This window comes from Natrix helvetica (genome assembly GCF_964273705.1).
Source record: "Natrix helvetica genome assembly, chromosome: 3".
Classification (NCBI taxonomy): domain Eukaryota; kingdom Metazoa; phylum Chordata; class Lepidosauria; order Squamata; family Natricidae; genus Natrix; species Natrix helvetica.
Window position 1 is genome coordinate 112,363,545 of NC_138549.1, and position 14,742 is coordinate 112,378,286.

At 38.9% G+C, this 14,742-nt stretch overlaps 1 protein-coding gene across 6 annotated transcripts in view; it reads left to right on the plus strand.

Moving 5' to 3' along the window:
* Positions 1-14,742, plus strand: part of BEND5 (BEN domain containing 5) — a 918,531-nt gene that overhangs the window by 389,242 nt on the left and 514,547 nt on the right. For 3 of the 6 annotated variants that reach the window (XM_081947742.1, XM_081947743.1, XM_081947739.1), the window contains exon 6: positions 4,496-4,535. In XM_081947742.1, coding sequence (XP_081803868.1) covers positions 4,496-4,535 — 40 coding nt within the window. Of the gene's footprint in view, positions 1-1,168; positions 1,334-4,495; positions 4,536-14,742 lie in introns of those variants that run through there. The other 3 variants (XM_081947746.1, XM_081947749.1, XM_081947740.1) reach the window with 3 other exon arrangements.

Consider the following 14,742-nt stretch of genomic DNA (forward strand, 5'->3'; position numbering starts at 1 on the left):
GCAAACTGGAAGTTACTTCTGGTTTGCTTGGAGGGTCGTTTTAAGCGTTCCGAAGGCTTCACGGAAGCCTCCGGACGGTCCCTGAAGCCTTCGGAGCGCTCAAAACGACCCTCTGAGCAAACCAGAAGTCCATTCACAAACTTCCGGTTTGCCCATAGGGCTGGATTTTTACGCTCCGGAGGCTTCACGGAAGCTCATGAAGCCTCTGGGTGGGGCGGGGGGGCTCTTTTCGCTCTCCCCAGCTCCTATAAAGCCTCTGGAGCCTGGGGAGGGTGGAAAATGGCTTTTTAAAAGGGTGAACTCAGCTGGCCAGCGCACGCATGCGCGCTGGCCAACTGACAGGGCAGCACCTCACGGGCCTGACAAATGGCTCCGCGTGCCACTTGTGGCACACGTGCCATAGGTTCGACATAACTGCTATAGAGCACTTGTCTGCACACCAAGACAACTAGACACAGGAACAGTTTTTTTCCCTGAACACCATCACTCTGCTAAACAAATAATTCCCTCCCACTGTCAAACTATTCACTAAGGCTGCATTACTTTTACTATTAGTCTTCTCATCGTTCCTATCACCCATCTCCTCTCACTTATGACTGCAGGACTGTAACTTTGTTGCTTGTATCCTTATGATTTATGTTGATATTGATTGTTTCCTGATTGCTTAATTATAATGACTATCATTAAGTGTTGTACCTTATGATTCTTGACGAATGTATCTTGTCTTTTTATATACACTGAGAGCTTACGCACCAAAGACAAATTCATTGTATGTCCAATCACATTTGGCCATTAAAGAGTTTTATTCTATTCTATTCTATGTCTGTGTGTTCTGGGAGTAAAATACTATTAACTCTCAAGTGGCTGGAAACATAGTGAAATAGTGTATCAAAACACTTATTTTAAAAAAAAAATCAGAGGAAAAAAGAAACCAGCTTTAGAAAGAAAATAGTAACTAAATTAATGTTCACTACTGTTATGTTTCAAACCAGCAACCTTCTTTTTACAAAGCAAGAGTTACAGTAACTCAGTAGTTGAGAAGAGCAAAGAGGGAATCTAAAAGGAATTAGAGCTGCTAATAAGATTGACTCAGTTGAAAGGGCATTTCTTCTTCTATAAAGCAACCAATGAATTGCTGGAGCTAGCCTGTAATTAAATAGAATTCTTCCAGCTGAAATGGAAGGAGGTTAAGTTTGTGATGGGAGGAAAGTGCTTTAAAATGTGATATCTTCAGGGGGGGGGGGAATGTTTGCTATCCCATTCTGGTGATTGTCCAACTAAGCAGTGAGAACCCTATATCTTCTTCAGAACAAATGTAAAGAAACCAGGTGAAGTGAGTTAGCTCTATTTGACATAATTTAAAGATGGAGTAGAGAAATTAATTTTACTGGATGGTTAGAGAGTGTTACTAAAAATCTGCAGTTTAGAAGTCTCTTGCATAGTTTTCAGAAGAGTTAGTGTTCAACTGAATTGAAATATCTTTGAATAAAGCTTCTGTGAACACATCTTGTGATAAGAAAAGAATTGACCTGTTTATGATGTGTTTCATTTGGGCATAGAGTTTTAGATAATGAAACAAAGAACAAAAAAGTAGTGAGGGCCATCTTGAAGATAATCTAATCTTAAATGAATTTGTTAATTTACACAAAATATTACTTTCTTTGTACTTTTTGTACTCACCCTGAGTTAATTATGGCTAGCATTAAATTGAAAAGTCAGCCAAAAAATCCCTAAGGGCATCAATACCAAGGAAGAGACGTTAACTGCTGAAAGGGAAGAAAAAGAGGGAATATATTATCAGGAGAAAAGGTTAAAGGAATGCTCAAAGTTTAAAGTCTTAAGTCAGAAAAATATAATAAAGAATTTCAGCAATAAAGTATTTTAAGGTCAGCCAAGTACAGCTATATTCAGGGACAAATCCATATATTTAAATTTGAGTTTGAAGTGAAGAAAAAACAGTGTAGTTATTAGAATGAAATACAATGGAATAATAACAGTGTTTGATGGATTATGGTATGTGGATTCTATTCAAATATTCTGAGTAATGATAGCTCCAGAATTAAGATACAGAGAGGTGGTTCCCTTGCAGGAATTGAAGTAGACAGGCTATGATAAGATTCATTTTAAATTTTGTTGTGAATATAAATTATGTATATGATAAAGATAAGAAGGAAGCAAAGAAAGCTATAACTAGGAAGAACAGATTCTTATGAGCAACTTAGAGAACAAACTGTGACAACTGCAATGCTTCCAGATACCATATCTTTTCAGCATAGGAGCAAAAGTATTCCTAGCTTTATCAAGATTCAGATGGAAATGTTATGTTGTCTTTTCGTGTGTGTGGAGAGAGAGAGGGAGAGAAACTGTGAGAGATAGAAGGTTTTATTATTATAAGGAAGAGAAGATTTATTTACAGGAAATACATTATGTACATAGGCAAATCCTTACCATATCCTACCAGGAGGATAGTCCAAGGGCATGTACTCCATGTGTTAACTTTATCAAAATGGCAGAAAAAAAAGTTACCTCAGATTAATAATGTGTTAGCCAAAGATCTGGAACATTTCTAAAGAGTACAGACAAGCAAAGGACTTAGTAAATCCATAATTATTTGTCTGTAGCCCACTTCTTCCTTTTTTTTCAGTGGGTCATGAGGTTCTGAAAACTCAAGTGACTGTTGGATCCACATCTCTAACAGAATCAATAGCCTCATGTGGCCTTGGGGTTCTTTTCAGGTCATCTTAAATAAAGAAGACTGTGGTAATTTGAAACTGTTTTTGAAAAGTTAGGGAATGGAAGCAGTGGCAATTGGAAAAGGACCGCAGATTTATTACAAAAGAACAGTACCCGGTGCTCTGGGCAGGCTCCTGTACACCCATACCGGGGCGTACTGCCTGCAACTCACCACTGATTTGATTACACAAATACTGAAACTTTCAGTTCACATAGATGAGACTGAATGAACAGAAGTTGGCAAAAGGAGAACTTTTTTAGTTTAGTGCTCATGAAAGCATGCTTCCCATTCTCAAGGACTTCCAAGTGTCACTAAAAGAATAGAGACAGCATAATGATGAGAATTAGATTAGAAGAGGATCAATAGGCCTGACAATAAATGAAAGTAACACAGACATTATTGAACAGATGAGGAAAGATAAATTAAAGTGGACGGTGTATTCTGTAATGCTAGTGCTACATAAATGAAGGACCAGAAGAATTTAGAAAGAACACTAACTATTAGGAGGCCTAACAGAGAAAAATAAATGGCAAATAAACATCAATATGATACTATGAAAAGGGGAGGAACAAGTATATAAAGTTTTGGATTTTTCATTTATTTCCAGGTCTATATTTTATATCCTGAAACAAATATTGCTGCAAGACGTCTAAGAATAAATACAAAAACACTTTCTTTTCATATATTTCTGGACTGTGGGCTATACAAAGAGCTGGATCTAAAGACCTCAAATTTCAAGCAAAATCCAACTTTTATTCTTTATGCATTTGAGGTATCCTTGGAGAGTAGTCCTATGGCATATTGGAAACAAAGGATAAAAAAGCTGTAACAATTGTGAGGAATATGGAAGTTTTTATTTAAAAAAAAACCCACCCAACTTTGTTTAAAACAATTATTAGTATGGGAGAATTACAATTTTTTTAGCACTCAGTACCTGTGGCAAACCTATTGGATTGTTGTGGTAATGGAATCCCACAACAATTAGTGATGACATATTTTAGAAATCAGACTACATTAACTGATTTGTATTTGTAGTATAAAAATTGATATTTTGCATCAGATTACTTTGATGGGAGTGCCGCCATCATAAATAGGCTATCTGTGGTAAACAGATACAAGAAAATTCAGTAATGTATAGTTTGTACTTTGGCATAATGAATTAAATGAAATAAATAAAAGTGGTAAAATATGGCTGTAATCCAGATCACAGTCACCTGCCAGGAATTCTTTCTAATGGACTTTTTGGAGGGACTGCAATGAAATATGCAAACGAAATAATTTGGGAAAGCAGCAAGTGCTTCTTTCCTTTCATTTTTAATTCGCTTCAGTTTCATTCGTTCTACAGAGATGTTGGTCCACTGACATACCTACACAAAATGCAGTTAATTAAAAAGAGTTCAAATGAAGAATGTTAATTAAGACTACTTGAACATAGAATCCTTGGCATCAATTCCCTAAGTCATTCCATACTACTGCTTGGTTGATGTATTAAATGCTCCCTTTGTTTGAAGCAGGAAAAAAAAATCTAAACAGAGATATATGTGTATACATTCAACATCAATTTAATTACTAACACCCTTAAGAACACAAATTAGGAAGCATTCAGAAGTCAATGTTAGACACACATGGCTTTCATAATGGTGAGCCATGTAACTTGTAATTAATTCTATTGCACATGTCAGAACAGTAGCATTGTACATCTAAACTGACCTGCTAAAATTGGCTATCTTTCAGCAACTCCTTTTATCATTTGTTTTTCAGCAACAGCGGCAACTTGACCTCTTGACTATAACCAACCCTGGTGAGTACGCAACAAAGCTCAGTTCCCCCCCCCCCATGTTTTCTTAAAGAGATGGTTGTCTGAAAGTGTCTTTTTATCCCTTCTCTGACATGCAAAATGAAAAACACTGTTCCCCAGAAAATCTTTAACATAATAACAACTGACAGCTATATTGTGTTTGGTAAAGCCCCGGGCATTTATCCTTTCATGGAGCTGCCTCTTCAGACCTTTACTCTGTGAATTTGAGTGTTGATATTTCTATAAACCTCTTGGGGTTATCTTAGTGGTATGTCTGCAGTGTAGATATACTGCAAGGTGTGTTCAACTATCACAGAAACATTCTGTTTAACTTTTTGTAGCAGTAGCGTTAGATATTTACTAAAAATCAGAGGGAACCTATATTACTTTTCCATGTTGTGGCAAGGGAGAATTGATAGTATGTTTGGAAGATGCTTTAACTTCGTCTCTCTCTCTCTCTTTATCTCTCTTAAAGAGGCTTCCAAAAGCCTATAATGGGACTTATGGCTTTTGATACATACCGCTTATTTAATATAGTGGAATTTAATCGTGCTACTAACTGTTTGGATGTAACTATTTTTTGGTTTTCTGGCAAGTGCTTAGAGGAGCAGTATGATTCTTGTGGAGTCAAGGCACGATGACTGTGATGGATTGTATCTAAAAAGAGGTGTTGGTATGATGGACTATAGAGAAGTGGAAGAAGCACATTCCGAAGAAGTGGAATAGACAAGAGATAACACAACCTGGACCTGAAATGGAAAACGAGAAAGAGATTTAGAACAGCCACTTGTTAGAGCCCCTCAGTGTATAACTGTTAGGGTTACAGTGGTATAGGTTTAGCATGGCAAGATTCTGTTTATATGGTGTGGGAAAATGAAGAACTGAATTTTGACTGGATTGTTATGTGTCATTCTTGGGCTGGGCCTGATGTCGTCTCTTGTCACCAAAGCAATTACTGTAAAATGCATTGTTTGAAGTTGTTTGTCCTTGCAGCTAAGAAACTGGATTTAAATATTGATACTGAAGTCAACATTGATAGCCTTCAATTGGATACTAGGACCCAAAGATCTCTTTTTGGTGAGATCAAACATATATGCCTGATCACAACTATTTCTGAATTACTTTTCAATTTCAAGATGGATCAGATTATCTGATGGGTTCTTGAATTCTCTTGATCAAGAATGTTCTTTAAAGGTGTAATAATTGTGCGCATTGTGTGTCAGCGTTGGAATTTAAATCTTATTTCAAACACCTAATGCAGATATTTTTTTTAAATGGTGTAATCATGAACCATTAGTTATACTGGATCAGGATTCTGGTAACTGTCATCCAGCAACCTTTGGAGTACAATATATTTTCTACCACTAATCCATATGAACTTGTATAAAAATATTTGATAAAAGAAGCAACTGCTTAGCTATCCATATTTCTCAGAGTAGTCAATATATGTTTTGTTCCTATGTCTAGGTTATTCCTGCAACCCAAATTCTATTGTCAGCTCTTTTATTTTAGAAGAGAGGAACAAAATAATGCTTAAATGCTTATAAGAATTCAAACTACAGATGCTGTAGTCCATACAAAGAAACAGAATAAGAGGAATTTCTTTCTCTCTTCTATGCAAATATCCAGTTCACGGTCAAAATCTGGGAAAATATGAAGATGGTTTCTTATAAATCATCATTCTTAAAATTTAAGAATGAATTGTTTAAATCCACTGTTGAAGACACACCTCAGTGACAGAGTGTTGACTGTGCATACAAGAGTTCTGTTTTTGTTCTCTGCTGTGTCTGGGAATTACAGAAAAGAACAGGATGCAAGCCTCCAGTTCTTCGGAAAGATACAGAAAATCAGGATATTCATTACTCTACCAAGTGGGGAGAGTTTGGCTTTATTTCAATTATTTTAAAATGATTTTTATATACGTGGTCACAAAGAAAGAGCAAATAGTATAAAGGTACAACAGAACAGCTATTTTGTGTGCTGGGAGCTCGTTGTGTGCTGGGATCTCAGAACAAAACACCAATGTTTTAAAAACTGTTTTCAAAAAGAGAACATTTCCCTCCATCTTTGAGCAAAACCTGGTAAATATAAAAGAATAAGCAGCATTATTTAAAGTGTCTTGGCTCTGTTGAGCTATTTTTGGTGGCTTGCAATTGGACTTTGTATGTATCCATGCAGGGGTTTTGTTTTCCAGGCAAGTATACTAAACAAAGGATATCCCTCCTGCTATTAATTTAGATTGGATGAAATCCGTCGGGATGGTGGAGGGAGAAGACAGCAGTTGAGTAGACACATGACTCAAGGACCAAACAGTCCTTTTGGATTCTGTACTTCTCCTGGGAAGAGAAAGTAAAGACTCTTCCCCACACTACTGAGCTATACCGTAGCTCTCTCAACTCATGCTTGAGTCTGCAGAAAACAATAGTAACTAACTATGCTAACCCCTGTCCTGCCTCTATTCTTTCTTTATAGTCAAAGTCAGTCACTTCCAGGATGATGCGTGATAAAAAAAAAATAACAAATTTCATATATCTTGAAGCTACTCTTGGGAGTGGGGAAACACTACCTTAATGGTGATGCAGCTAAGAATGATTTAAAACTGTGATGAGATTAAGGATGCTGTGCAGACATGGCAGAAAAAGGATGTTACCAGGTCATGTCTAGGGCACAGTGAAGTGCAGATGGAAAAAGGCCAAAAGAGTGCTGCAACCAACTAACCATCTGTGACTGATGCATTACTGCTATAGGAGCTCTGCTGGTTGACTCTTGGCTGCCTACTTCAGGGAATTCTCCTACCTCCCCTCACTCCATTTGAATAATCTTTTAATGTATTTTAGGTTCACTTTGTCTCCTGTGGTTTGACTCTGGATTGAACTCTAAACTGCCTGTGCCACATCCAGCTGTCAGGCAAAAACCACTCTCTGTATTTTTCTGGAGCGTTCACATGTTCTCACTCTTCGCGTGCATTTCTACTTTAAAAAGGTGCTATTTATGAATAAACCACTCATCAATTGAAGCAATGTGTTTGCTCAACACAATGCTGTCTGTAGGAAGCTCTGGTGTATTCTTTTTATTGTGAAGAGGAGATGAGAGGATCTGTGGGAATCCTACCAGTTTGTGTGTCTGCCTGATCATCTTATCTCTGCCTCAATTTCAGTAGCCCCTTCACATTCAGGTCCTTTGCTTCTATCAAACATCACAATGACTTCTTTGGTGACATCTGCAGAATCACTTACTCTTATTGAGGCTCTGGCACAGTTTCATCTACTGCTGAAATACCTCAATTGATTTCCTGGATTCTGTTACTATTTGGTTATCAAAGTCCTATGTAATTTAGCTGCATATGTGGTAGGATGAAGGACACTATCCTTTGCAGCTCAGCTTATAAGCAATAAATATATCTTCATCACTTCTAAAATTTAGTTTCCTCTTTTGTTTATTGGAACATAAGCTTACTTCAGATCCAAGCACTGTAAAGTGTTTAACATTGGGTTTAGTTCCATTTCATAATTGAAATTGTATTTCTTCTTTACCTATAATGGGCAATCTATTTTTACAAATAAGATACAACCAAATTACTTTTCTCTAGTATTTGCTGGTCTGAAAATGAGAAGCAGACTTTTTTGTCATTTCCAGTAGTGGTCTGTTTCTTGTGAAACAATGAGAGGGCAGCAATTTTGTAGGAGATAATATTCCATGGCTTAATAGCCAGTTTATATTTATGTTTGAGGTCAACTACACAAAAGAAAGTCTGAGAAGATTACTAGAATTACATCCGATATTCTTTTGTCTTGAAAATGTCAACTTTAGCATGGGAGATAATTACGCCCCCTTCTCACCTACAATTGAAATGGTTTTAGAACACAGCAGAAGGAACAGATTAACAGAGTTGGAAGGGATCTTGCAGGTCATCTAGCCCAACCCCCTGCCCAAGCAGGAGACCCTACATCTGCCTCTACCTAGGATCGAACTCACAACCTCCTGATTGTGAAGCGAGAGCTCCACCTTTTGGAGTCACTTCTATTTTATCCAGAAGCAATTGTTTTAGATTAAAGTCCTCTCAGGATGGACAAAGAACACAACGGTTACTGCACAGAGCATAGAATTACTGTACCTTGTCTCTTAAGGTTGGTTTGCTTCCAAATATCATTAAATTCAATGTAGGTTCTTACTTAGAAGCACTAGAAATTACTTGTTTTCTGGGGCTTCTTCCACAGGATCATTGCCAAAAACTTAATTTTGAGGGCTGGTTCTTGGATTTAAAAATAATAATATTTTTTTTTACATCTTTATTCAGTTTATGATTATTTTTCTAGATAATCTTATTCAAATCTATGAAAGAGTCCATGAATAGGGTTTTACAATAATATATCTGTGACATTTTGAACGTCTACTTTTCTTTTAAAAATGATCATTAAGTTATGTGATTGTCCTCATTAAGTCCTCTTTTAATGACTAGTTGCTTAATGACTATTCAGTAACGAGGGATTTCAAAAAAGCTACTTATGCCCTGTCCTCAAAGTCACGATTCTTACACACACACACACACAAACACACACACACACAAACGATTTTGGAATCTTGTCCCATGGTCACATGACTACAATTTGCAGAAAACTTTAAAAATATTCATTGGATATACTCAATTCACTTAATGACACACCATTTGCTTAATGACCATGGTACTTCACAATTGTAAATTCAAATCAAGTCATGTGATGACCCACTTAATGACTGCAATGACTTATAACTAAAATTCCAGGGTCAGCTGTGGTCGTAAGTCAACCTATTTTGTTAATTCATAGCTCAGAAATACATAACTCTCATCTGACTTTAAGTTCTGATTCTGACTTGTTAAATTGTGTAAAATTACAGAAATAGTTCTTCTGTATTGCTCAGTTAATTTTCACTGGTTAGAAAATAATAAGTTAACCCTCTTAGAGTAAAATGAGATGGTATGAAGGCTTTGCCATTCTACTATATTGATTGAAGTTTGCTTTGCCACTATAATATCATTGCTTTGGAAACTGCCATATAAAATTAGATAACAAGAACAGCTTTAAATATGGTTTGAAGAAAAAAAAAGTAACTTTCATTCTTAACAATTCTCTGAAAAGCTATTCCCATTACTGTCTTGATTGTTCTGTCTGCTTCTTACTAATTGAAGCATGAAAATAATGTGAACTCAAAGTCATGGAGCTATAATATACCTATTAGTAAAAATGATACAGGGTAATAAAATGTGACAGAAAGTTGTTCTCTACTGAAACTCATGCTCTAACTCTTCTTGATAATCCATGCTAATTAATACTACATTGATCCTGATCAAAATATACGTCAAGGGATCCTGAATAGGTTTTCATACCATCTTGAGTAATTACTGTTCATGTTTGTTGCTGAAAGCTATTGTATTTAAAAATGGACCCCTAAATATCTTCTTATAAAGGCTGACTCCAATGAAGGGGGGGGGGAGAATGCTCTGAGTAAGACAGCAAATAAATTAGTAGGGCGTTGTGTTAATCTGTTTCCAAGGTGTAAAAAGCACTTCTGGAGATAATATTCTCTACTCAACCTATTGTCAGGAGAAGAGATTAGTTAACCAGAGGATGGTTAACATTGATTTTGTGTGTATTTATTCAGAAGCAAGTCCCACCAAGTTAAAGAAGACTTATGTTTTACTCTTAAATAAATGCCCATAGGACTACTGCTTTAGTATTAATGAATCAATATTCACTGGCTGGGTTTAGGGAATACATTTAATGCAGTCAGCCATCAACCCTTCATAATTCCTTACTGTTGATTCTAGGAATTACACTATCCTGGTCAAATAGCATTATTTCAAGGAATACAAAGTGCTATCTGCTACCCCATGAAGGTTGCACCAAGATTACTGTCTTATGTCAAATTTCTGTCATTTAAATCACAGTATTACCTGATGTTTCACCCCCACTTTCTGTATTGCTAGTGCTCAGTGAGTTTTCCACGCTGAGATGTTAACCAAAGGCTTGTTTGGTGATCACCAGCCCCACTACCTGCTACTCTGCTTTCATTTAAAAAAAAATAACAAAAGCCAATCCCCCCCCCCCCCCATATTTTTAAAAATAGCTATGACCTGACTATCTGTTCAGGCCAATTATTACTTTTTGTAATTGTTCAGTGGTGGTATTCAAATAACTTAACAACCGGTTCTCTGCCCTTTGACTGGCTGGGTAGGCGTTGCCGGGTGGTCATGTGACTGGGTAATCATGACCAACTCGACATCACTCATCACACCCAGCCCTGCCTCCCTGTCACTCGCCTCAAAGGCCTCAACAAGATATAATTTCCCTATTTATTTATTACTACTTAACATCCAAAATACACTATTTAATCCTATGTACATATGCCATATGTGTACATAACATTAGATAGTATAGAGTGTGTATAGGCACACAAACAGATACTTTAGGTACTATATATACTGTATGTGTATGCACACACACACACACACACACACACACACACACACAAACCCACTCTGAGCTCTTCTAAAACTATACACATTGAACCTCACACACCCAGAGCCCACTTTCTGCCATACATTTAACTATATTCTCTGTACATTACACACGTTTTCAGATTTATTTCCCTAGCCTGCACATGACCATTAGAGCCAGGAGATGTCATAGACATTGCCAGAGAACTCTGGGCAATGAAGGGGGTGTCAGCCGGCAGCGGCAGTGGGTAACCAAAAGTGCATGGCTAGAGCCTACACAGCCACTCTCCCCCTCACTTTAATGAAGCCGATGTCCTTGGCATATTAGCAGAAGCACTGGCGATGTATGTTGAGGCCGTAGTTGCCGTCTATGCTAGTTGGAGAACACACAGCTGCGAGAGGAAGAGAAGCCAGGTGAATCAAACCCAGACGCTTCCCCGCTCACATTGCCCCAAAAGCACCAACCTCACACTCGCCCTTCTCTGCTAGCAGATGCTCCCTTCTCCCTCCCCACTGCCAGCCAATCTTGTGTTCCCTGCCCCTGCCACTGCTGTTCCAGAGGGCGGGGGCGGTGGGAGGCCAAGCACTTGCACAATCTGACTGAGTGTGTGGGTAGGAGAGGGGTCATCCGGGCGGCACACCCTCGCAGCCTCTGGCCGTCACCCTCTACTGGCAGCCATGGGAGGCAAGTCTAGGCGGGGGGAAGATGTAGGCTGAGGGAGGGGGACAAGCAGCAGTGACTCAACCTGGCTTGTCTTTCTCTCTGCCACTAGCTGCAGCAGGAAGGGAAGGGCAAGTGGAGATCGGGGGCGCAGCCAGCCAGGAAAGCCAAACCGCTGCCCATCCCAGATCTGCCAGTGTGGGTGGGCGAGGCAGGGCCTGTGGGGCATGCTTGGCTTTAAGTTTTAAAGCCCTTTCTTTCTAAAACTGCCCAAAAGAGCGAAGGGAGGGAGGTCCCCACCCTGCCCCTTTATCCCTTTACATGATAGCAACTTACCAGGCAAACGGCGAGGGCAGGTGAAGGCAGGCAAGTGGGGAAGGAGCCAGAGAGCAGCTGGAGTGCGGTGGCACATGGTAGGCCAGGGGCAAAGGCAGGCAAGCGGGGAAGGAGCCAGACAGCATCTGGAGCAAAGGCATGGAAGAAAGGAAGGAAGGAAGGAAGGCCAAAAAGGGGCAACAAATGGGCCGAAAAAGGGCTGAAACCTTTAGCATAAAGCATAAAGTAGGATAATTTGAATTTGGTCATTTGTGCTTTGAGTGAGAACTTGGGCTAATCATTTAATCATTAGATGATTCTTCACATGTTTCTTTTCTTGGATGTCCATGGTATTCTCAGGGACCTTCTCGAACACCAAAGCTCAAATGCATCAATACTTTTCCTGTCATATTTTTTCTAAGTCCAAATTTTGTTTTCATGGAATGTCACAGGGAATACAGTTGCTTGCACTATTCTGATCTGTGTAGGTAATTATAGAGCTATAATAGCATCTGAATATCCAAGAATTTTCCAAAGACTTTATGATTGCCGCACCAAGGTTATTCATGTTTTTTTCTCCAGTTTTAAAACCATGTTCATCTCCTTTCCATCCAGCATTTCTTTATAAGTATTCAGCATTTAGATTAAATAAATAAAGGATGAATGTACAGCTTTGTCTCAGTCAGTTTCCAACCTGGAACCAGTCTGTTTCACTGTCCGTATGGGGGTTTCCTAAGTATATGTAGGTTTCTCATATGGACAGTAATGCATTTTGGGATTGCTATTTTTGAATGAGTTCTAAAAAATATGCTTTCTAACAGTATTCATAAACAATCATCAAAATAGGCCAGATAGTGGATCATGATCCCACCCTTAGCAGAAATATTGACAAAAACCCTTTGGTTCAACCTTAGCTTTAGATTCTACTTTCCCTGAAATTAAGAAAACTTACAATATACTTTTGGGAGGGGGAGATTTCCCTCTCCTTTCTGCTTTTCTGCTTGCATCTACTGCCCAAGGCAGTTATTCATTTGGCCTAAATGACTGAAGTAGTTATTAAGGTCTTGTGGGAATCATTTATAGCAGATAAGTGTGTTGAGAAAAATAAAAATAATAAAGGCAATTTAAGAAAGGATTTCTGGAGATGAATGCCTTTTTTTAAAAGAAGGAAATGTTCTTTAAGTGAAGTACATTTAACTAGATTTTCAGAATAGCTGGTTTCACTGTGTTCTAAACAAAGGAATGGAAAGCTATGTATCATGTAGACTCTGGCATGATATACAGTATATTGCAATGATGGCGAACCTATGGCACACGTTCCACAGGTGGCACATGGAGCCATTTGTCAGGGCACGTGAGGCGCTGCCCTGTCAGCTGAGTTCACCCTTTTTTAAAGCCATTTTTTGTCCTCCCCAGGCTCCAGAGCCTTTATAAGAGCCTGGGGAAGGCGAAAAGAGCCTCCCCTGCCCCCCCGGAGGCCCTCTGGAGGCTTCATGAGCTTCCCTGAAGCCTCCGGAGCGCAAAAAACTGGCCCTACAGGCAAACTGGAAGTTCGGGAACTGACTTCCGGTTTGCTCGGAGGGTCATTTTGAGCGCTCCGAAGGCTTGAGGGACCTTCAGGATGCTTCCCTGAAGCCTCCAGAGCAGTCAAAACAAACCTCCGAGCAAACCGGAAGTTTGCTCGGAGGTTTGTTTTGACTGCTCCGGAGGCTTCAGGGAAGCATCCTGAAGGTCCCTCAAGCCTTCGGAGCGCTCAAAATGACCCTCCGAGCAAACCGGAAGTCACTTCTGGTTTGCTTGGAGGTTTGTTTTGACTGCTCCGGAGGCTTCAGGGAAGCATCTTGAAGGTCCCTGAAGCCTTCGGAGGGCTTCCGGGTGGTGGGGGGCAGGGGAAGATGTTTTCACCCTCCCCAGGCTCCTATAAAGCCTCTGGAGCCTGGGGAGGGCAAAAAAAGCATGCAAAAAATGGGGAGGAGGGCCTGTACTGTGCCCATGTGCACTGGGGGGGTCACACATTGCATTATTGGTGTGGCATGCCCGCACACTACCCCCTTGCACTCCCCCCACTTATGGCACGCGAGCCAAAAAAGCTTCGCCATTGCAATAGCAATAGCACTTAGACCTCTATACCGCTTCATAGTGCTTTACTGCCCTCTCTAAGCGGGTTACAGAATCAGCATTTTGCCCCCAACAATCTGGGTCCTTATTTACTGACCTCGGAAGGAGGGAAGGCTGAGTCAACCTTGAGATCCTCAGGATCAAACTGCCCATTTAATTAGAGAAAAGACAATATATACGTGTATTGCTGACTGGAAACCTTATAGACTTTTTCTCAAAAACAGAAAAAAAACCCTTACCTATAGTTCTGACAATTATGTAGGATACAATACAGAAATGAGAAAGTCATAATATAACTGTAAAGAAAATGTAAATTTAAAATTGTAATTATGACTGCTATAGAAAGATTGGAAAATTTTATCTGATTTTTTTTTTTTTTGCTATTTTATATTTTTGTTCTACTTTTTTTCTTTTTGCACTTTAGTTTTCTTTTTTATTTATTTATTTTTCTTACTCATTTTATTTTCTAAATCTATTATAGTTAGAATTGTAGTTTGCTTCAATTCTAGTATGTTGGCTGGTATTTATAGGTCTTAGAGAGAGATTGGGATAGGGGGAATTGTAAAATTACACAAGTAATTTGATTTTGTTGAGTTTTGTTTTTCATTTGCCTTATATAGGAAATCTGAAGTGTACATGCA